The sequence below is a fragment of the Urocitellus parryii genome, chromosome 3 (assembly GCF_045843805.1).
Source record: "Urocitellus parryii isolate mUroPar1 chromosome 3, mUroPar1.hap1, whole genome shotgun sequence".
In the NCBI taxonomy this organism is placed as follows: Eukaryota; Metazoa; Chordata; class Mammalia; order Rodentia; family Sciuridae; genus Urocitellus; species Urocitellus parryii.
The window spans coordinates 201,604,435-201,628,165 of NC_135533.1; the positions used below are offsets into that span (position 1 = coordinate 201,604,435).

The 23,731-nt window shown below is 43.6% G+C and overlaps 1 protein-coding gene across 5 annotated transcripts; it reads left to right on the forward strand.

Annotated features, from left to right (window-relative positions):
• The first annotated feature begins 432 nt into the window (after positions 1–432).
• On the forward strand, positions 433–23,182 carry Rtp3 (receptor transporter protein 3). 5 transcript variants are annotated; one of them, XM_026390087.2, is made up of 4 exons: positions 433–673; positions 7,634–7,727; positions 18,105–18,406; positions 21,150–23,182. In XM_026390087.2, the coding sequence occupies exons 3-4, from the start codon at positions 18,240–18,242 to the stop codon at positions 22,408–22,410; spliced, it is 1,428 nt and encodes a 475-aa protein (XP_026245872.1). In that variant the 5' UTR covers positions 433–673; positions 7,634–7,727; positions 18,105–18,239; the 3' UTR covers positions 22,411–23,182. The 5 variants fall into 5 exon arrangements, with proteins under 5 accessions (XP_026245872.1, XP_026245875.1, XP_026245871.1 ...); XM_026390090.2 differs by lacking the exon at positions 7,634–7,727 and having other exon boundaries at positions 18,131–18,406; XM_026390086.2 differs by lacking the exon at positions 433–673 and having other exon boundaries at positions 7,505–7,727.
• Positions 23,183–23,731: the final 549 nt, after the last annotated feature.

Below are 23,731 nucleotides of genomic sequence, written 5' to 3' on the forward strand. Positions count from 1 at the left end.
TGGTACTCCCACAGGTCTGGGATATTTTTTAAAAGGAGAATGAGGAAACTGCAAACTGGTTGTTGCAATTATATTCGTTGACAATAACAACACAGGATATTAATCAGCGGTGGGTCACTTATGTTGTATGACCCAGTTAGAAATTGTGATAAGAAGGAAAAGACTTTCAATGAGGTTATTCATTATCTTCATAGCATTAAGCAATCTGCAGAAACCTACCACACTAGGTCAAAATGACCTATGTGACCATGGTCTCGTGCCTCCCGGTTCCCAGAGCTGAAGAATTTTGTAACTTCATTTCTGTCTGGGGTGTGTGACATTTTCAATAACCTTTCTCAGTGACTCTTTCTCAGCCTAGGGTACAATGCAGAGTCTCCTTACTAACTCCTCCACTATTCTAGGAACCTTCTCTCTGGGACAGAAAGTGTGCCTTGGTCCTAGAGGAGTGTGTCCTAATTTAATAGAGCCGCCCAATTGCAGCACCTCGGGGTTGAGAAAAAGTCAGCGGGATGAGAGATGCAAGCTCGGGCTAGGGTTGTGTGCACCTGGGCTGGTGTCAGCAGCCCAGCCTTGAGCATTCACCTGGATCTTGGTCCCATGTGGTTCCTTCCTCATTGCTCTTCCTGGTTTTCCTCTGCGACACTGGAGAGTGTGTCTGATGCCCCCGGACCAGGTAAGCTTCTCTGAGACCCTTCAGGCATAAAGGGGTAGGGGCAAAAAGGAAACTAGACTAAAAAGAAACCCCAAGTTACAATAAACTCTCATCTGAGTCTGGGGTATTCTCTACTCCCTGAGCTGACCCGTGGCATCCTTTGCTGGCTGAGGCTTCTTGCAGCATTTAGGGGATAGAGTGCATTCACTCTCTCGGGGCCCAAGCTGGAAAATACTGACTCGTGCTGCTTCCAAGACAGTCTGCAGCCACATGCCAGCCACAGGCTCTCCTGGTTCCCCGAGGAAAGGCCCAAATCAGCACCAGACCACCCAGCAGCACCCAGTAGCCCAATGGACTGGGGCTCTTAAAGAGGCTCTGTAATTGTTCCCTCATATTTTTTTAAATTTATTTATTTTAAACAGTTATACATGACAGCAGAATGCTCTTTGTTTCATTGCACACAAATGGAACACAATTTTTCACTTCTCTGGTTGTACACGTAGTGGGGTCACACCATTTGTGCAATCATACATGTACCTAGGGTAATGATGTCTGTCTCATTCTACCGTCTTTCCTATCCCCATGATCCTGTCCTTCCCTTCCCGCCCCTTTACCCAATCCAGAGTTCTTCCATATTTCCCATACCCTGCCCACCATTATAGATCAGCATACACTTATCGGAGAAAACATTCAGTCTTTGGGTTTGGGGGGATTGGCTTATTTATCTTAGCATGATATTCTCCAACTCCATCCATTTACCTGCAAATGCCATAATTTTATTCTCTTTTATTGCTGTGTATTATCCCATATGTATATATAACAGTTTCTTGATCCATCCACCTATTGATGGGCATCGAGATTGGTTCCACAGTTTAGCTATAGTGAATTGTGCTTCTATAAACATTAAGGTGGCTGTGTCCCTGTAGTATGCTGTTTTTAAGTCCTTTGGGTATAGACCAAGGAGTGGGGTAGCTGGGTCAAATGGTGCTTCCATTCCAAGTTTTCTAAGGAATCTCCAATCTGCTTTCCAGATTGCACCAATTTGCAGTCCCACCTGCAATGTATGAGTGTGCCCTTTCCCCCACATCCTCTAGAACACTTTTTATTTCTTGTATTCTTAATAACTGCCATTCTGACTGGAGTGAAATGAAATCTTAGAGTAGTTTTTATTTGCATTTCTCTAATTACTACAGATGTTGAATATTTTTTCATATATTTGTTGATCGATCATATATCTTCTGAGAAGTATCTGTGTGGTTCCTTGGTTCATTTGTTGATTAGGTTGCTTGTCTTTTTGGTGCCAAGTTTTTCGAGTTCTTTTTATATCCAGAGGATTAGTGCTCAATCTGATGAGGGTGTATGGTAAATCCTCCTTCTGTAAAGAGTCAAATAGTAAATACTTAGGCTTTGTGGGCCAAGAAGAAAATTAACAATATTATGTAGCACTTATATGATAAGAGGGAATGAAAAATTTCCAAAAATCTCTATTGATGAAATTCAAAATGCAACAATAATAATACAATTTTTGTGGTAATACAAGTCTAGAAGAGTGGAGTCCTTTTGAATGGAATACTACCAAAGTTAGAGTTCCTTATCTATTGCAAAGGTCCATTTTATAAACCATTCTTAGTTCTGAGATATACAAAATTAAATAATGGGCCAGATTTGGCTGAAAGCTGAAGTTTGCCAAACTCTAGTCCATTCATTTTCACTTCTATATAGTATTCCACAGGATGGCTCCAGTGTAATTTGTTCAATAATTCACTAAGGTCAGATGGAGGTGATTCTATTTGGTTTTGTTTTCAAATGGTATTTCTGTAAGTATTCCAGTACATATCAGTGTTCTAGATACGTGTTTCTCTGTTAGTTAGTGCACATAGAAGTAGAATTGCCAAATAAAACATAGTCTTTAATGCCAAACTGCTTCCAAAGTGGTTGTACTAATTTCTACCAATAGCAGCAGTAACATTTGTCCCTATTGGTCCACGTGTATATCAACACTTGGTATTTCAGAAGTTCCAGAACATGCAAATCTCACAGCCATATAGTGCCACATCATTTTGACTGTCATTTTCATTTCTGGATTACAAGTGAGGTTGAACCCCATCTTTTCAAAAACTCATCAGGCCAGGCATGGTGATACATGCCTGTAATTCCATCAGCTAGGTAGGCTAAGGCAGGAGGGTCACAAATTCAAAGCCAGCCTCAACAAAAGTGAGACGCTAAGCAATTCAGTGAGACCCTCCCTGTTCCTAAATCAAATAGAAAATAGGGCTGGGGATGTGGCTTAGTGGTTGAGTGCCCCTGAGTTCAATCCCTAGTACACACACACAAAAAAAGTTAATATTCTCTCTTCTATAAATTGCTGAATCATATCTTTCACCCATTGGGTTGTTTATGATTTTCTATTGGGTTGTTTATGATTTTCTGACTGATTTGTACAAGTTATTCATATAGTCTATTAACCTTTTCTTAGTTTAAATGGGTTAATGACACCTTCTCCTATTTTGTGTTTTCCTTTTTCAAACCACATAGATCTTTATGTCCTCTAAGTATGTACTTCAAAAAGTTTCTAAATTTTGTTTTCCTTTATTCTACAGGAAATTAAGATAGGGGACTGTTGTTTATTGGGTGGTTTATAATCCTTGAGCAATTTTTGATAACTCTATCTTTTCTAAAAATCTTCAGTATATCACCCTCACTTACCATATTTCTGGGTACCAATTGGTCCATTTAGGTGGCCAGTTTCTGCACATTGCCTTGATTGCTATAGTTTTCTTTATTATTACTATAGGTTGTTTTTTTTTTTTTTTAAAAAAGCTGTTTAGTAGGGAAAATCCCACCTCAACTTGATCTTTAAAATTTTCTTGGTTACTTTGGCCCTTTGCTCTTCTGTTCAAATTCTAGAACCAAGCTTGAAAACGAAGTCTTTGAAAACATCCATCATGATTTTGACTGAAATTTCATAGTGCTTGAAGATTAATTGAAGGAGAATTGACATTTTTGCACATTTAATGGTGCATTATAGTTGTACATAATGGTGGGATTTGTGGTTACATATTTGTACATGCACACAATATAACAATATAATTTGACCAATATCATATCCCAGTTTTTCCTCCTTTTCTCTCCTCCTCCCTCCCCCGGTCCCTTACTCTGCTGATCTCCTGTTGGTTTTTAGGAGATCCCTACCAACACACACCCACCTTTCTTTCCCCTTTTTCCTCTCTAGCTTCCACATGTGGGAGAAAATATACAACCCTTGACTTTCTGAATTCGATTTATTTTGCTTAACATACTGTTTTCAAGTTCTATTGTCCTGCAAATGACATAATTTCATTCGTCTTTAGGACTAAATAAAACTCCACCCACCACATTGTCTTTATCAGTTCACCCACTGATGAACATGTAGACTGGTTCCCTAGTTTGGCTAATTGTGAATTTTGCAGCCCCCATCTGTCTGGTTCCTTATCACTTGTTTGTCTCAAGGTTGAACACTCAACCCCACTCAAGGCTGAACACTCAACTCCCACCCGCCTGGTGCCACAGAAACCCACAACCAACATCTGCCCAGTCAGCCTGAGGGCAGAAGATGACACCCTTAGCAACTACTGTATGATCCAATCATTGTACACCAACAAGGCAACTTGCAGACCCAGAGACCCCATTAGATTTTGGCTATAAAAACTCTCTTCTGCCGGGCCCTCCTCACTCTCTCACTCTTTCATCTCTCTCTCTCCCTCTCTCTCTCTCCCTCTCTCTTTCTCCCTCTCTCTCTCTCCCTCTCTCTCACCTCCCTTTTTCTCTCTTTCTGTTCTCTCTCTCTCTCTCTCTCTCTCTCTCTCTCTCTCTCTCTCTTTCTCTTCCTTCACTGTCGATCAGACACCACCGCAATAAAGATCTCTTGGTGGCTCTGAGTGTCTTGGTCACTTTCCTTTCATTTTGGATATTAATCCTCTGTCACAAGAGTAGCTAGTGAAGATTTTCTCCCATTCTATGAGTTCTTTCTCCACATTCTTAACCGTTTCCTTTGCTGTGCATAAGCTTTTTCATTTGATGCCATTCTATTTATTAACTCTTGGCCTTATCTCCGGAGCTTTAGGAGTCTATTGAGAAAGTCATTGCCTGCCCCCATATGTCGGGGTGTTGAACCTATGTTTGAAAAAAATCAACATTTTAGTGATGTTTAATCATCTGGCCCATGGACACAGTATAGCTCTCCTTTGGGGAAAGATTTGGATCTTATTAGTTAATGTCTATTATAAGTTAAATAATTTTTCCCTAAATTTTTTTCAACATTTTTTGTTAGATTTACTCTTACATCCTTTTTTTTTCTTTTTGTAACTGTTATTGTGAATGTCATTTAAAATATCTTTCATTTTCTAATTGTTGTCAGTATATAAATACGCACATGGCTTTGGTATATGCCTCTTATAACTTGAACTTTTATAAATTTTCCTCATTTCTCTTTAGATTCTTTTGGGAGTTTTCTTCTATGTAAGTAATCATGTTCTCTGTGAATAGTCGCACTTTTAAATTCTTCTCTATAATCTTTCTTTTAACAACTAATTGGACTGGCTAGGACTCTAAGGTTGAATAGTTTAGTTAAGTAATGATGTCTACCCTTGACTCACTTCTGATTTTAAAGGGATAAATAAGCTTTTGCTATTTCACCTTTTGGAATGGTTTTTCTGTTGGTTTTTATTAGGGACTCTTTATCAGACTAAGTAATTCCCTTCTATTCCTAGTTTGCTAAATTTGCTTTTTTCGGTTTCAGTGGGTGGTTTGTTTGGTTTGGGGCTTACATGGACTTTGGATTTTACTGAAAAGCTTTTTTTTTTCCCAACAGTTTTGAACATTACAGGTTATTATGATGAATTGCAATAATATAATTTTCAACGTTTAAATATTTTTGCATTCCTTGCAAAAATTTAACTTGATCAAGAAATATTTTTAAGTATATAGCTAGAGTCATTTTGCCAATTTGTTTTGTCTTATTTAATGACTTAAGTTGTTAGAGGATATTGGTAATTTGTTTTCTAGGTTGCTTTTAGGATCAAAGTTATACTAGCCCAATAAAAATGATTTACCAACTGTGATATTCTTTCTATGACACATGGAGGGAGAAATTATGTAAGATTGGAATTATCAAAGTATTTGAATACTTTGTAGAAGAATCTAGAACACAGAACCTGCTGCCATTCTCTGTAGTTTTCTTTAATAATTATAGGACTGTTCAGATGTTAAATTCTCTTCAATAAGTTCTACAACTTTAGAAAGCTATCCTTTTCCTCTATATTTCCAAATTTATTGTTGTAAAGATCCCCAGAAAAGACTTGATACTATACAGAGGCTGGGGATGTGGCTCAAGCAGTAGCGCGCTCGCCTGGCATGCATGCGGCCCAGGTTTGATGCTCAGCACCACATACAAACAAAGATGTTGTGTCTGCCAAATACTAAAAAATAAATATTAAAATTCTCTCTCTCTCTCACTCTCTCTTTAAAAAAAAAAGACTTGATACTATACAATAAAGCATCAACAAAAGGTAGTCACCATGAATAGATGTTAAACCTCAACATTAATCAGGAAAACATAAATTTAAACTATGATGAGATAATCTCCACATATCCCCCTTAGAAAGGCTAAATGTTAAAGAATAGTAATATAACTGTTGGTGACAATGCAGAGCAATTGAAATGCTCATACAATACAGGAGGAAATGTAGATTGGTACCACTTTCAAAAATTGACAAATCTCTTGGAAGACACATCTAAGAATTTGCAATATTACAACAGGCAAACACTGAAAGCAATACACATGTTTAATTACAACAGTATAGATAAATATATTGTAATATTCATTCAATGGAATATGAGGAATAGAGAATGCATAAATTACTGTTATGTGGAGCAACCTGGGTGAATCTCACATATATACTGTTGAAGAAGCAAGACAAAATGATGCATGTAGTTTGATTTTATTTATGCAACATTTTTAAAAGACAAAGTGAAACTGTATTGTTTACACCATTACATCAAGCTTAGTGTTATGGAGAGCTGCCTCAGAAAACACTCTAAGTCCGAATTCAAATCAAAGTGATCTTTATTTACCTGGCCAGGGACTGTCACCCACCCATAGAGACTGAAGCTATGTAAGAGAACAGAAACTTCCTGGCCTGTGGCTTGGGAATTTAAGGACAAAAACCACAGCTCAAGGACTTTCCTTAGCATCATGCAAGCAAGTCAATCATAGAAGCTAAGATAGCAATTAGCACAGCAACTCAAGACAATCGCATCTTGGACCTGAGCAGGTGTTAGACAACCATATCCTGAGTTTTCAAGCAGGTGGTTAGTAGGGGGCGAGAATCTAGTGCAAAGTCTTGGAACACCAAGGCCACCATATCCTGGGTTGAATACATTTTGTAGGGTACTGAGTACAGAAAACAATACATTATAAGAAAACAGCCTTTATTTCAGTTTCTCAGAAACAGCTCTTGTAACAGTGTTTTATAGAAGGCAGCACAATGAAGTCTTAGGGCTGTCTATGACAGTTCTTGCTAAATAATTGCCTTATCTCACTTATCAAAATCTTATATCTCTAATATATATTTTTTACTAATCTAGAACCTATAACTTACACTCTTATTGACTGTATTTATCAGTTCACACCACAACATTCCCCACTGGTTTTATGAGACTAAATCAAATCATTGTTTATTTAAGTCTCGTGTTATCTAAGTTGACCATGTCATAATCATATTTTTCAAGGACCAGCAGTCTAATCTTTAAAAGCAGGCTTCCTGTCTTTTTCTGGCCTCAGGAATTTCCAAGTACAGCTGTGTGCAGCGTGCATGTCTGAAAGGGAAACAAAACAGAAAGTAAAAATCTAGGATACTGTTCATCGTCGGTTGTCCTCGGCTGTATCTTCTGTTGGAGCGGGCTTCTTGATTTGGGAGTGATGAATCCAATGTTGTTTTCCAGTGACTTTTACAGCAGTAGAAGTGGTCAGGATGGCTGGAAAGGGTCTGTGCCCGCCAGGTTCCAAGGTGAATGGATAATGGCTCGGCTGGAATAGGTGAGTGAAGTTCTCTCCCGCAACTAGCTGCCGGACTCTTTGTTAAAGCCTGAGTCTGTGGGAGGCTTGCTGGAGAGCCTGGAAGGACTTAAGAAATGAGTGGTCACTTATTTCAGCTAGTTTTTTATCTTTTAGTCTGGGAACCAGCAGGGGTGGTCTTGGAACAAAGGGAAAAAGAAGACCCGTCCAGTCTATGCCAATCTCCAAGTGTAATTAGTCAGGGTGTTTTTTAGATTTCTATTTATCCTTTTTACTTGTCTTAAACTCCATGGCCTATATACAACGTACGTCCCATTTAATTCTAAAGACTTTAGAAAATTTTTGAGTTATCTTAGCTATGAAAGCTGGGCCATATTGGACCCATGGCTATTGGGAGGCCAAATTGAGGAATTATCTCCTGAATAAGTGTCCACATACATCAGCAAATATTTATAACCATATTGTCTAGGTTTTACTTTAGTGAAGTCCACTTCTTATTTTTCTCTTGGTGTTTTTCTTTGTAGTCTGTTCCTGTAAATTCTTTATAGAGATCTCCCTGTCTGTACATGAACAGTAGCAAAACCATACCCACTTCAGTATAGATATTAATAGATTTTCCTTTGCGGGGTCTGAGAGCCTAGGTAAGTGCAATTCGCTCTGCCTTTTGTGCAGAAGTTCCATGTCCCAGAGGTTGAGCCCAGACAACTTCATTTAAAGTAACTTCAGCTGTCCCCACATACCTGATTCCATTTTGGACGTAGCTATTGCCATTAGAGTAGCATGTCTCTTCTGGGTCTGGCCACGGTGTGTCCATCAGGTCCCACTGGACATTATGGAGTGACTCCAAGATTTCCTGGCAGTCGTGCAGTGGCCCAGAGGGATCATCATCAGTCTGAGTTCGCATCCTTTTGCTATTCTCCTGATTTCATGTACAAACAGCTGAAATGGCTTCAGAACATCTGAGAGGGCCAATACAGGTGCAGAGACTAGGGCTTGCTTCAGTTTGTCAAATGTCTCTTGTTTTTGTTGGTCTGTTTGTTTGTTTTTGTTTTTTCAGTTCAAGTCAGAGAGTCCTTTTTTCCCCCCTGTACTAACATACAGGGGCTGGGCTAGTTCAGCAAAACCAAGGATCTAAAGGTGGCAATACCTAATGGCCCCGAGGAATTCTCGTACCCGACACTTAGTCTTGGGTTGAGGAATCTGCATGATTGCTTTAATTCTGTCCTGCGACGAAGTCCTTTTTTCCTTCTTTCAGGTGGTAGCCCAAGTAGGTGGCTGTTGAGGTGCACAATTGGGCCTTTCTAGCTGACACCCGGTACCCTAAGGTTTTTAAGGTTTTTAACAAGTTGCTGGTGGCCTGTTCACATTTAGTCATAGTTTGGGTTGGTGTCAGGAGATCATTTACATATTGTAAAAGTTCAGTCTCAGGGTGTTGCTGCCTGTAAGCTGTGAGATCCCGGCTTAGGGCCTCATCAAATAGAGTTGGAGAGTTTTTAAATCCTTATGGCAACTGTGTCCAAGTCAATGGTCCTAAAAATCTCCCTTCTGGATCTGACCATTTAGAAGTAAAAATTGGTTGGCTTAGCTTAGCCGATGGCAAGTTGAAGAAGGCATCTCTGAGATCCAGGAGAGTGTACACTTGGTGAAAAGGAGGCAATGAACTCAGAAGAGTGTAGGGATTTGGTACCGCGGGTTGAATGCTTTCCATCCTCCTGTTGAGTTCTTTTAGGTCCTGTACCAATCCGTAGTCTTTTGTCTCAGGTTTCTGGACAGGCAGCAATGGCGTGTTTTAGGCTGATTGACAGGGGATCAGGATATCAGCTTCCCTGCAACCTGTGGATGTGAATGCTATCACTTTTTTAGCTTCCAGTCTGATAGGATTGTGTCGGATCTGCACAGGGGTGGCAGTGCTATTGAGCTGCACTATACTAGGTGGCAGGTGCTCCGCTAAGCCAGGAGAATTGGATTCTGCCCAAACCCCTGGGATTTTTTTTTTTTTTTTTGGAATCTGGTGAGGAGATCAGAAGGTGGGGTACAGGGGTCTTTTGTTAAGAGCAGGTATTCTTCCTCAACTGGACAAGTGTGTGTGTGTGTGTGTGTGTAAAAGCTTCTGGCCCTTTTAATGACAGGTTAGCTGTGCCTCACAAGGAACACGTGAGTTATCCTCCCTTTTTTAAGTCAGTTCTCATTAGAAATTGGCCCCTTAGTTTCCATTCCTGGGGGCTATTGTTATTTAGGGAGTAGAGTTCTTGGGGGTTGTTGTCCAGGGGCTTGAGGCCTTAGGATGCCTTGAGACTCTGACATAGCCATCACCATGACTCTTGTCAACCTTTTAGCCTGTTTTTCTTTGTTGGGGGGTCTCTGCTATTGTAGACCCTTTGGGCTATTTCCACCCATTTTGACAGCATCTTTCCCTTGAATCCTTCCTGTCTCTGTAACTTTTTCCTAATATCTGGGGCCGATTATGTTACAAAAGCAATATTAAGAGCGCTTCTATTCCCTGGAGCCTCGGGGTCCATGGGTGTGTACACATGATAAGCCTTGAGAAGGCACTCCAGGAAAGCAGCCAGGGGCCCAGCTGGTCCTTGAAATGTCTCACTTACCTTTGCCAAATTGGTGGGGTTTCTACTGGCTGCTTTGATCTCTCTCAGTGGAGCCTGGCGTACTGATCAGTCCCCTCCATACTAGTGTTTGTCCAGTTGGGACGAATTGAAGGGAAAATGAGTTCCACATGAGCTGGATCATCAGAGGGTTGGCCATCAATGCCTAGAGAGTAGTTTGGGGGCTTTTCTTTTGATTTTAACAGAGAAATTATTAGTAGAAAAAGGAACATAGATTATGAAAGGGCTTCCTCTTTCTCCCGATGTGATGGGGGAGCCTGACAGAGGGGAAATGTAGGGGCATAGGATGGGAAGGCTTGGGCATCGAGGGGGTACTAGGCACCTGAGGGACAGAGGGATCCAGGGGAGGAAGATCCGGGTCCTAGGAGCTCTCTTGTAGGACCTGTTTCTTCAGGGAGTAAGGTTTTGTTAGCAAGACAAGTTTTGGATTGGGTTTTTTAGCTGTTCCTGTAAGGCAAAATCTTAACCATCTTGGCTCTTCTAGGAGGATTTCAATCCAAACCTGTATATAGGGCAACTGATCTGGATGGCCAGGCCACCCGGAGATGACGGTATGAACTTGATAGGCGGTGGAGAGGCTGGTGGTCCCTTCTGGGGGCCATCCAACTTAAAGCCTGGCCAGTCTAATTCACAAGTTTTCTGAGAGAGGAAGCATCACATGATGTTTTATCATTAGTTGTTCTCTTTGAAAACTCTTTAAAGTTAGACAAAAAAAAAAAAAAAACATTTAAGGGGTTTACAAAACGAACATGGAGTAGACTGGTTTTGACCCATAATGAGACTGAGACCAACAGTGAGACACACAACAGACAAGGCGCCATAAACAAACCTAATTGACCAGAGATTTAGATGGAGTTTCCACCCCCCTGGGATTTTTAAACCCAGATGGGCCAGAGAGCAACGTCTCCACACTGCCCTGGACCGGGAAGTATGTGCTGCATCCAGCCTTACCTGACGACCTCAGACTGTGGAGCCACATAAACCAAGTTCCAAGTTTCAAGCTTACCTCTCCCAGGAGAACTAAGTCTCAGGTGCAAATTGCAAATGCTCTCAAATAGGCAGTTTGCAGGTTTGGGAGGAGCCAATGAGGAGAGGACCCAGGGCTGGGGAGTTCTCCTCAAAGGCCTTCCCCAGCTTGTCTCTGACTCACCAGGTCTCTTGGGTGTTTCTGAGCATTCTCTCATTTCTGAGAAGAGAAATATCTCTTTCATCCCGAACAAGCCCTCAAGAGGTTATTGGGAGCTGCTTCAGAAAACACTCTTTGTCAGAATTCAAATCAAAGAGAGCTATTTTTACCTGGCCAGGGACTGTCACCCACCCATAGAGACTGAAGCTATGTAAGAGAACAGCAATTTCCTGGCCTGTGGCTTGGGAATTTAAGGACACAAACCACAGCTCAGGGACTTTCCTTAGCATCATGCAAGCGAGTCAACCATAGAAGCTAAGATAGCAATTAGCACAGCAACTCAAGACAATCGCTTCTTGGGTTTGAGCAAGTGTTAGACAACTGTATCCTGAGTTCATGCAGGTGGTTAGCAGGGGCGAGAATCTACTTCAAAGTCTTGGGTCACCAAGACCACCATAACCTGGGTTGAGCACATTTTGTGAGGTACAAAGTACAGAAAACAATATATTATAAGAAAATAGCCTTCATTTCAGTTTCTCAGAAAGAGCTCTTGGAACAGTTTTTTTTTTTTTTTTTTTTTTTATAGGAGGCAGCAAAATGGAGTCTTGGGCCAGTATATGACAGTTCTTGCTTAATAATTATCTTATCTCACTTATCAAAATCTTATATCTCTAAATTTTTTACTAATCTAGAACCTATAACTTACACTCTTATTGACTGTATTTATCAGTTCATACCCCAACACTTAGAAAAATGGTTTCCTTCTAGAGATGAGGAAGCATTTTTGATGAGGGGAGGGGGGGACACTTGAGGACTTCTACAGTGATTGCAATATTCTATTTCTTGAACCTAATGGTATTTATATGAGTAATTGCTTTATAATTCGGCTGACAATAAGCATGTGTTTTACCTGCTATTCTATAGGTATATGGCATTTACAATAGAACATCAAAGTTCAAAATCTTAAAACCAGGATAAACAGATATGAAAGAGAAACAGATGTGTACTTATGCCTATTTTTTTTTAATGTGACCTAAATATTTGAGCCGTATTTAGGGTTATCAGAATAGCTGCAGGTTAAACAAACAAACAAAAAAAAACCTTAAGGAAATATATCAAAGAGTAAACTGGAAGTCCTTCCAGGAGTCAGTAACAGGTGAAGTAGGGGTGTCTATGGTGAGACCCTGGGCCACCACTCAATAGTTCCCTAATTAAAGTTACAAAATGCCCTCCACTGTCTCTGCATAGTGTATAGTATATAGTGTCTGTGAAAAAGCGTTTGCTTGTTTTGTGCATAACTCCTTATTCAGGAAGTCTACTGTACTTCTAGACAATTCACTGGGACTGAGGAGGATCCGGCTCAGGCAAGGGTGGGATTAACATAGAGTTTTAAGCCTGGGCTTGGCTCACTCAGATCTTTCATCAGTGAGACTCCCAGGGACTAGGGCAGCACAGCCAGCAGAGGCCACTCTCCTCTGCAGGTTACCTCGCCGCTACTTTCTCCCTTTCCCTTCACCAGGGCTTGAGGTATATTTTGTGGGGTGGGAGGATATAAACCATAAAACTTGAATAATTTAGAGAATCATTTGTGAAGGTTCTGTAATGTAGTTTGTAAACTCATGCACACACAATTCGGGCAGAGGGAGGCTAACTCTTCTCACTTCAGGCCCCCAGATGAGAACTTGGCCCTAAATTCAGACCCAGGAACTATGGTCCAGATGGTGCAGAGACACGCCAGCCATTGGCCATAATTCTGGCACGCCTGCCACACTTCCGGGACACAGGCCACACTTCCGGGCCCTAAGCGTTCTCGCGAGATTTGTAATGCTTGGCATAGACACCGCTATAGCTGATGCTGCTGGTTTTCGAACCTTCATGGTAGGAGATGCTAGTTCGGAAGCCAGGGTCCCTGCAGCGTCTGGCTGGGGCAGAGGGCAGAAGGCAGAGCATTCAGGCACCCGGACCAGGGTATTTAGCAAAAGATAAAATCCAGGATGCCCAGTTAAATTCGCATTTCAGATACGCCAGGAACAAACTATTAGTAGATGATACTGACTTTAGTGTAGGGTACTTGTACTAAGATCGTCTCTCACCTGGAATTGGAAGTTCACTGATGCCGTAGTTCAAATGCGTTCAAATGCGGCTGTGATTCCTCAGCCCGCCCCAGCTCCCGCCCTGAGGCAGCCCCAGGAGCTGCTGACTGTTTGCCGGAATTAGGAATTGGGGGATAAAGCGAGAAATACTGAGTCCCAGGGGAAACACCGATGAACCACCACAGCCAGGAACAACTGGAACTCACTAGCACGAGCACGTGCCCTTGACGCATCCCACGTAACTTGAGGACAAAGCTCAACCAGCCCCAAATTAGGTAGCTCTACCCTGGCTCCATCTCTAGTCCAGAACCTAGAAACAGCCCTCCATAAGTATTAACACCCCACAGGAAGGAATTGCTGACTTTTCCCCTGGCGATAGCCCCATTCTCCCTTGAGTATGTATCTACTTTCATAAATAAACCTCTGTCTATGCCTTTGACTGGAGCATGCTGAAAATCCATCACCGTTGGTCGTCAGTTCCCCCTTCTCCCTGGAAACTACTTGGACTCTCCTTCAGAGACAACTTTCCTGCACCCCCAGGGGCGGGGGTTGTGCTGGATCAAGAACATTTAATAACAATTATTTATATTTATATTTAGACTTTTTTCACCATTTACAACAGAATTGTGAAAACAAGCTTGAAACACACAAGAAGAAAAGCCTTCAAAACACACTAAGCCTCAGAGCAGCGAGGCTGGAGGTGTTCATTTTCAGAACCAGGGCCCCAGAGCTCCATGACCTCAGACCCTTTTTTCTTCCTGACCTGTGTATCTGGTTGAGATGTCACAGGTGCACCTGCTGGGTGGTGGCAGGGGAGTCCACAGGCTCTGAAATCACATGGCTTCCTATTGGTTCTGAATGGCTCATTACATAAGCCGTGGCCTGGGCTGTGAATCTTATCTCAGGTGGTTGGTGAGTTTGGGTCAATGAATTTTGTTGTTGTTCTTTTGTTTTGCTCCTGCATTCAGCACAGGGACGGTGCAAAATGAAAGAAAAACAGTGGAAGCCATATTTATTAAACAGCTTAGCAATAGGAAGATCATAGAGGTTAAGACTGACCAAGTTTTAAAGGGAAAGAGATTTACTTTGAATTTACTTACCTCAAATACACTTAAAGTTTGGAATCTGAAAGAGAGAACTGTGTTAATATGACTAGATCGTGGATGATGCCAAGTCCAAGAAAGACTCAGCAGAAAAAGAGGCAAGTTATCAGAGGAAAATGGAGATAATTTCCAAAGCCCAGACCCAGAAAACCATGGACAGTTGCCTTCCTAAAAGCTATAAGACAACTGCAAGACCATCCCACCCCTCTCTCTCTTCCCATGTCCAGACCCCAAGCTGGCATAGTTCTACGGAACCAGAATACAGTTTGGGACAGAATTCACTCAGCACTTAATCAAGCAATTACTAAATACCCAAGCACTATTCAGATAAATCAGAATTGCCTCCTTTTCTGTCTTAGAACTGGCAGATTCCTAGGAACTAAGGCAAGAAGTGATTTAAAAGCAAACAAATGAAAAACAGGATAGTGAGAAGAGAGTGGGGGGAGGCTGAAAGGAAGGGTTATTATTTTATTTGAGGAAATTAAAGAAGTCCTGTCTAATAAGGATATTTGAGAGACTTAGAAGAGATAACATGAGCCACAGTCCAGCAGATTGTGTTTAGGGAAAAGAGGCCACCAGAGCCAAAGGTGGCATTTGAATTTTTGGAGGAATTCTTCAGCAACTCTGTAAAGCATGTTTTTTAAGAGAGAAGGGAAGAACATGAGCTAAGGAATTAATAAAATTGTTCAGTCAACAAATAGTAAGGCTCTGAACCCATGGAAGTGATAGTAAGTAGGAGAAAGAAGGCCACATGAGTTTAGGCATGTGCTGAGTTCTCCTCCTGTGCCCTGCACCTGATGGAGAAGCAGGCAGGGGACTCCAGCCTTCAGGACAGCTGGGATGCCCAGGAGGTTTTATTTCCTAGGGCTGCTTTAAAAAATAAAACCCGTAATAAACCTATTCTTTTACAGTTCTGGAAGGGTCAGCAACACAATACCACGTTCCCTCTAAAGGCTCTCAGGAGAATCCTTTCCTGCCTCTCAGAGTTTCTATGGGTACCAGACTTTCCTCAGCTTGTGGCAGCCTTAAGCCAGTCTCTGCTTCTGTCTCCACGTGGCCCTCTCCTATGCCTCTGTGTCTCAGATGTCCCTCTGCCTCTTCCCTTATAAGAATATCTGTCCTTGGGTTTAGGGCCTACCCTATGTCTGGGATGATCTGGTAATATAGTTTAGTTTAGGTGTTGTGTTTAGTTTTGCCTGATGAGTTCTTAACCCAGTTTTGAGGCCCTGGCTGGTGGTAAATCCATTTCCCTTCATGAGCAGATGACGCCCACACTCCAGACCACTGTATACTTGCCCTAACAGCTCCAGGGCCAGATACCAGGTGATTGGGGAGAACCCATGTGTCCCCAGAACCCTTGAAATTATTCAAATTAGCCAATCCACAGGGAGCCCATGAGACCTACCTAACTCCAGGGCACTTGCCACACATGAGCTCTCCTAGCTGTACCCCATCTCCAGACACCCAGTAGGGCCCATCTGACAGGCTTCTCTAGTTCAGAGCTGTAAATACTAAAAAGTTCTGCCTTCCATCGATCTTCATATCATTGTGTCATGTTCTATCATCAAAAGAAACTTCAAATCTTCCACAATAGATCTCCTCTCCAGATCCTTAATTACATCTGCAAAGGTCCTTTTCTCCAAATACACACTCGCAGGTGGACATGTCTCTTGGGGTGCTACATTTCAACCCAGGGCACCCTCTTTGAGAAAGCTGATAGCAGTTCTTAACCATAAGTTTAGGAGACTGGCTGGTGAAAGAGTGCAACTATGGACTTTGGTCTTGGGGACATAGACAGGAGACAGAGGACAGCAGAGGCCCGGGGATTCTGTGGGATCTAGGACTGTTGGCTAATTACACTAGGAGCTAGTAACCTTCTGAACAAAAACTGGATAACAGCAGAGGCTTAAATTCAACACCCCAATTCTACCCATAGAAATGAGGGAGAAGGCAAATCACTAGATAGACAAAGGAGAAGACAGTTGCTTCTTGTTATTTGGTCATTCTGGGCTCTTACCTGGCCCTCCTGAGGGAAATGTAGAATTGGGTTCCTAAGAAACACTGGCCACAACATTTTGATAATCTGATTGATGCATGACCTTGTGTGTTTACTGTCTAAAGACATTTTATTTAGTATATATTGTTGATTCATTAACATTGAACTCACAACCAACGGCATTATATCTCAGGGCTGAATGAAGCTTACCCACCACTTGCATTTCTCTGTAAGGAGTACTGCAGGCTTCTTGCTATTAGGAACAGTACATGGCACTTCAACAGCCTGTTTGGGAGCTGTTTGAAACAGCGAAGTCCCCGGTAAAATGCCCAAAAAATATGAACATGGCAAAATGGACCTCAAAAAAGAACACTTTTGTAGTAAAAGCTGAAATAATCAGGCAAAGTGTAGCACAGAGAAAGAGACTGAAGAGGGAAGAAGATCAAAAGAGAGAAATCGAAAGGGCTTCCCAAATCTAGTTAGTTTATAACTGAGCAAATAATGTTGGGAAACGAAACTGGTGAGGGAGGAGGGGAGCCTGCCGGGGAGGAGCTGCATCCGGGCAGAGGCAGTGGGCAGCTGGACCTCAGAAAGTTTTCTTCCCCTCCCCCTCCTCTTTTCCTTCCTTTCCTCCCAGCCAAGAGTACAGCTTTCCTCTTGGGAGATAGCCAAGGACACAGGTCAGTGGCTGCATTACAGGAAGAACCACCGTGTTCATAGACAATGCCTTGAAGTGTGGCCTCCAGGAATCTCGTCCACCTTCCCTGGGCTGTTGCCACTCTGGCGCTGGCCCCCTACTCTGCCCACCCCTCCTTCCTCCTCCTCCTCCTCCTGTGCCTCTTCAGGAGGAAGTGGTGTGATAGCAAAGCACCTCTGGGAAGAGGGTGGTGGCTTCTGGTTGGTCTGGAACCAGTGGCCTCTCACCCACCTAGAGAATTGTCACCTCATCTCCTGGAACAACATCAGCTTTGGTGGCCAAAGGGTGAAAGATCAGGCTTGGGATCTCCATTCTCCCACTCAGGCTAGGAAACTGGAGGCCACTGAGTCTGCAAAACACCCTTGAACTGTGACTAGTCATGAGTGAGGACCTAGAGGGCATGGAACAATGATGCTGGGATCCCTGCGAGGTCCCACAGTGGCCATGTCCTTCTTCTCTGTGTGTCTCTCCTCCTGGAGCATGAACACAGCATCCCAGTGTTTAAGGATTTTCAAATATTAGGACAGAGAAGAGCAACTATGACCTCCCTCCACCATTGCAGGGACTCCAGAGGTAAAAAGGTGCATTCCAGGTGAAAGGTAGGTAGGCAACAGAGACAGACTGAGACTGGTTCCAGAGCTGTCTTCTTTGGTCATATTTTGATAAAGCCATGAATTCTGTGTCTTTTGAAATGCCCTCTGGAGCCTGCTGCCAATCTCTGAACTTGGAAACTGACTCAACTGACCTCTGCCCCTGGGGCAGAGATCTGTCCCATGGTCCCAATCTAGGTCTTCACAGGGAGAGACATTCGGAGCCCTCATTCTCTGAAGTGGACAACCTCACCTCCTGCCACACACCTGTCAGGACTCCGGAGACCCCAACCCGCCCAGGCACACCATGGCGGACAAGAAGGGTCAGGACATAGAAGCATGGAGGCAAGTATTCCAGATGTTAATTCAGGAGGTGAAACCATGGCACAAATGGACCCTCACAGCAGACAAGGGCCTTCTTTCCAACGTCCTGCAGCCGGGCTGGATGCAATACCAGCTGTGGACTTTCGCCAGGTGAGAGGGGAATGCTGTGGTACATGTGCCAGAAAAACTCCTTGCTTTTTTCTGACTGTGCACACTTGTCTCCCTTCTTGTTCCACCTCAAAATTGTGTCACTTGATAGAGGTCCAAAGAGGTCCCCCAGAAGAGAGAGGGCGATCCCAAATCCACCCTGGCGGCTTCTTGACCTACATCACAGAAAAGAATTTGAGGATGAATCAGAAAGAGACCCAAGTGAGATTTGATTAAGAAAATAAGGGAGACACAGGGAGAGAGAAAGAGTACAGGGTGTCTCAAAAATAAGACTTGCTTGGGAGGGTCTAAGACTCTTCTTTCAAAGGAAACTGTATGAACGTGAGAAGTATATAGGAGTGAGCTCAGTTCTTTTAATTACAGAGAAGAGGGCAGTTGGTGGTGGTCCAGTTCTCATCTTGTGAACATCTGGTTGATATCTGGTTAATAGAATTTGTACCTATATCATAGGTCTCTAACAATATTTTTCCTTTGTTTAGTCTAAAAAAAAAAAAAGAGGTCGTATAAGCTAGCAATGTATGTAGGCATTAATACTCTAAGAATCATGGGATTTTAAAGAATTCTGGCCTGGGGAGCAAAAGTGAGGGTATTCGTGGACCTTCTTAGATTTGAAGTGTTAATCTCTTTTTCCTTCTGTTTATTTTTTTCTTTATTCTCGCTTGCACATTAAAGACTACAAAAAGAAAGAAGCCCATCCATCAAGTTTTGACTTCATGAAATATCTTCTTTCCCATCAGGCATGGTGCTGCATGCCTGTAATCCCAGAAACTCAGGAAACCCAGACAGGAGGATCATGAGTTCAAGGCCAGCCTGAGAGACTTAGTGAGACCCTGTCTCAAAATAAAAATAAAAAAGGGCTGGGAATGTGGCTCTGTGGGTTCAATCCCTAGTACCCCCCACCAAAAATCATTTTTCTTTATATAATTTCAGGCCTCAGCACTGGTTTGAGCTAATGTTCAGATAAAGAATTCAGTCTGCAGAGGTGGCAGGGGAGATGGGAGATGGGAACAGGGAGGAGGAATGGCAGCTGTTTCACTAAAGGGATGAGACACTTGTTCCCTGCCTTGGGAGACTGTGGGCCCACCTGGGTTTAGTGCAAGGAGACCCCTCAGGGAGAATCCAGAGGAGCAGGGTACTGAGCAACTTACATCAATCCTGCCCCCCTCTACTCTATGCTGATAGAATCTTTTAAAAATAGGACTCTGGGAGATCACCCAACATTTCACCCTTTCTTTTATAGATAGGAAAATGGGGCCCCAAAACCTGGGGGGAGGGGAGAAGGGCCCTGCCCACTACACAAGGAGTGGAGTCCTGGGATAAATCCTACCTCCTGCCCTCTCTGGGAGGGTCCAAGCAGAGGAGGTGGAGCTTCTCCTGGCCAGAGCAGGCATGGGGAGCCCCTGACCAAACTTTCAATCTGTTTGTTTGGAAGAACTTGGAACTCTGGGCTGGCACATTGTGAAGTGAAGCCAGAACACCATGACCAGGCCAAGGCACTGAACGGGCAGCTCAAGGTGGCCCAGTCCCCTGTGCAAAGCCAACTCATGCTGACTTCCAGCTTCTGGACATCCCAAGGCTCAGAGCTTCTAGGAGTCTTCCCCAAGGTTCATCCTCAGGTCCATTCCGAGAGGGCAGGTTAGAATAGAGGTGTGGGAGAGTCCACACTAACTTATTCTGCTCATTCCCCTCTAATTCCCCATCTCAGACTGCCGGCACCCCTGCATCAAGGCCAGCAAAGCTGGGCTCAGCTGCTGTGACAATACACCTAGATTTAACCTTGCACATGGCTCCCAAGTTCCCTGAGGGGAGAGCTGGAGAGTTAGAAAGAGCACATCACTGCTGCCTGTACTCCATGGACCATCTGGTCCCATGGTCCCCATCTAACTGCAAGCGGGGCTGGAAGTGGGAGGGTGAGCACAGATGTCTCTGCCATGCTGTGGCCCTCTGCCTGTCCTGTAATTCCTGTCGTGGGTGTACCATGTGCTTTCTGCCTTCTTTCTCTCCCAGTCCTAAGAGGTACTTGTGCAAATATCTTAACTCAGAAAATTACCCTCCTTGCTGAGACACGGTATTGTTTCCTTGAACCCTGTTGGAGGCCAAGGCAACATTCTCCAGACTACCTTGAGCAAAGGAATGGGGTTGAGGGGAGCAAAAGAAGACAGTGTTGCAGACAGTGATCTCCCCTGATGCTGTAGATCAGTGGCCCTGGGCAACCAAGGGCCTGCAAAGCTTCTCTCTAGGACAAGGACTTTTCAGTCTCTCTCCCTGATCTATCTGTAGCTTTGTGACCTAACCAACAACACCCACTGTTGTCACTCATGGACTTCGGCAGAGGGATCTTGGGAGTTGCTGCTCTGGTAGCCTTTGACCTGTTGGAATCTGTTGGAAGGATCCTTGGCTCAGGGTCAAGAGACTGGAGCTCCATTCCAGCCTCTTGTATTCACTGGGCTCTAGAGCATGGAGCTCCCAGAGGTGCCCCCATCTCTAATGAGGGCACATTGGACTTAGAAGGTGCCCAAGGTCCCATTCCCAGCCCAGACAGTTTGTGATAGACCATTTTGATCACAGCACTGTGCACTGGAGATGAGAACAAGGAGCTCAGTGGTTTCTTCCATTGCTAGTCCATGACCCCAACCCAGTCATGTCTCTGTTGTGTTCAGTGACTCCTTCCTCCCTCAGCAGCAGCCCATACTCTGGCTGAAGTTCCCATCTTCTATCTCCACAGGTTCCAGTGTTCTTCCTGCTCTCGCAGTTGGGCCTCTGCCCATGTCCAGGTCCTTTTCCACATGCACTGGAGTGAGAAGAAGCACAGGGGCCAGGTGAAGATGAGGGTCTTTGCCCAGAGATGTAAGAAGTGCCCCCAGGCTCCATTTGAGGTCCCTGAATTCACACAGGAGAACATCTCAAGGGTCCTGAATAACCTGGTGATCCGGATTCTGAAGAAATGCTACAGAGAAGGATTTAAGATTGTAGAGGAGATTCCTGCGATCAAGGATATCTGTCTTCAAGGGCCACATGACAGTCAAAACTGTGAGGCATGTCTGCAGGGATCCTGTGCTCAGAGTGGGTTGGGCCTGGCCAAGGAGTCACCAGTGCCCACGCCCTCCAAGGATGCTGGGGAACCCAGGCTAACTGCGGCTTGTACCAATCTCCCCTGCTCACCATCAGCCTCTAGAGTGGACAAGATCCTTACATCAGCAGTGAGCCTCAAAGTCTCTAACCCTCCCAAGGCTGACCCCAAGGTCAGACACAGCTCAGAACCACCAACTGCTCCAAGAATTCTAAACCCACAGGTGCCACCCATGTCAACAGTGAGCCCCCAAATCTCTAACCCTCCCAAGGCTGACCCCAAGGTCAGACACAGCTCAGAACCACCAACTGCTCCAAGAATTCTAAACCCACAGGTGCCACCCATGTCAACAGTGAGCCCCCAAATCTCTAACCCTCCCAAGGCTGACCCCAAGGTCAGACACAGCTCAGAACCACCAACTGCTCCAAGATGTCTAACCCCACAGGTGTCACCCAGGTCCACAGTGAATCCCAAAGTCCCTGACTCTCCCAAGGCTGACCCCAAGGTCAGACCCAGCTCAAAACCACCAAATGCTCCAAGATTTCCAACCCAACAGGTGCCACCCAGAAGCTCACCTCCTCCTGTGCGGGCCACTCGAATGCCTTCTCCCACAAAGAACAACACAGCAACAGATGCAGCAGCCAGGGTCACCAGACCAAAGACAGGAAATCTATTGCCCTCCTCCCCCTTGCTGGCTTTGCCCATCCGCCCTGCAAACTTCCCCACTTCTTGGAGCCCAGAAGCAAACACCACTTGCCAGATGGAGAGTCGAATCCAGATCTACCCCGAAAGTGGGCATTTCTATTCCAGCCCATCCCGGAATTGCGTATCAGGGTGCTTAAGCACTTCCTGCTGTTGTCTCCTTCTAATCATTGTTGTCGTTGTCACAATGATTATGGTAAAAAATACTTTCTGAGCCTCAAAAACCTGACACTAAGTGAAACAAGAAATTAAAATCTGGACATGAAATGTCACATATTAGTATGATCCCTGTGATATGAAATGTCCAAAAAATCCACAGATAGGAAGTAGATGGGTGTCTACTGGGGCCTGCAGGAAGGAGGAAACGAGAAGTGAGTTCTTAATCCATATGGGGGCTTTGTTTGAGATGGGGTGATGAATCTGTTTGGGAATGAGATGGAGCTGGGGGTTGCACCACAGAACCAATAAACTAAAAGCCATTGAAGTGGTCATTTCAAAAAGTTTAATTTTGTGATGTGACTCTCACCTCGATATTTTAAAAAGCACTATAGTTTTGTTCATTCTTGAGAGAACTGAATCTGAAGTGGTTAGAACTCAGAAATTTGGAGATCTTATGAAACCTGTGAGCCTTCTTACCAGTAAATTTTGCACAAACCCTCTGATATCAGTCTGTGGAGGCATTTGCAGTAAAGGCTTTAGGCTGAAAACCCGGGTACTCAAAAGACAGTGGGTGGGGCTGGGGTTGTGGCTCTGTGGTAGAGCACTTGCTGGGCATGTATGAGGCCCTGGGTTCTCAGCATCGCATATAAATAAATAAACAAAGTAAAAGATCCATTTACAACTAAAATATATATTAAAAAGACAGTGGACTCCACAGGGGTGCGTACAGCTAAGGGGTAAGGCAGGATGAGACACTGGGGAGGGGCAGGCATGAGGCACTGGGTTCAATCCTCAGCACCACATAAAAATAAAATGATGATATTGTGTCCACCTAAAAATAAAAATAAAAGTTTGTTTCATTTAAAATGTATTTCTTGTAGCATGTTTATAGTATGCTAATATATTAAAATTATATTGTAAATATTCATGTATGCATGAATTATACATATGCACACATTTGGAATGTACACTCGATGTCTTTTATTGACTGTATTATACAATAAAAAATGTTGAGGGGAAACGCATGTCTGCAATCCCAGCTACTTAAGAGGCTGAGGGATTGCAAGTTTGAGGCTAGCCTCAGTGACTTAGACTTATATTCTGTCTCAAATTAAAGTAAAAATTAAATTTTTAAAAAAGTTGGGGATAGGGCAGCTAAGCACAGTGACACATACCCTATAATCCCAGAGGCTTGGGAGGCTGAGGCAGGAGGATCACAAGTTCAAAGTCAGCCTCAGCAACTTAGTAAGACCCTGTCTCAAAATAAAAAATAAAAAAGGGCTGGGGATGTAGCTCAGTGGTTAAGTGGCCCTGGTACGAAAAAACAAAAAGGGGGTGGGCCATAGGGATGTAGCTCTGTGGCAGGCCGTCCCTGG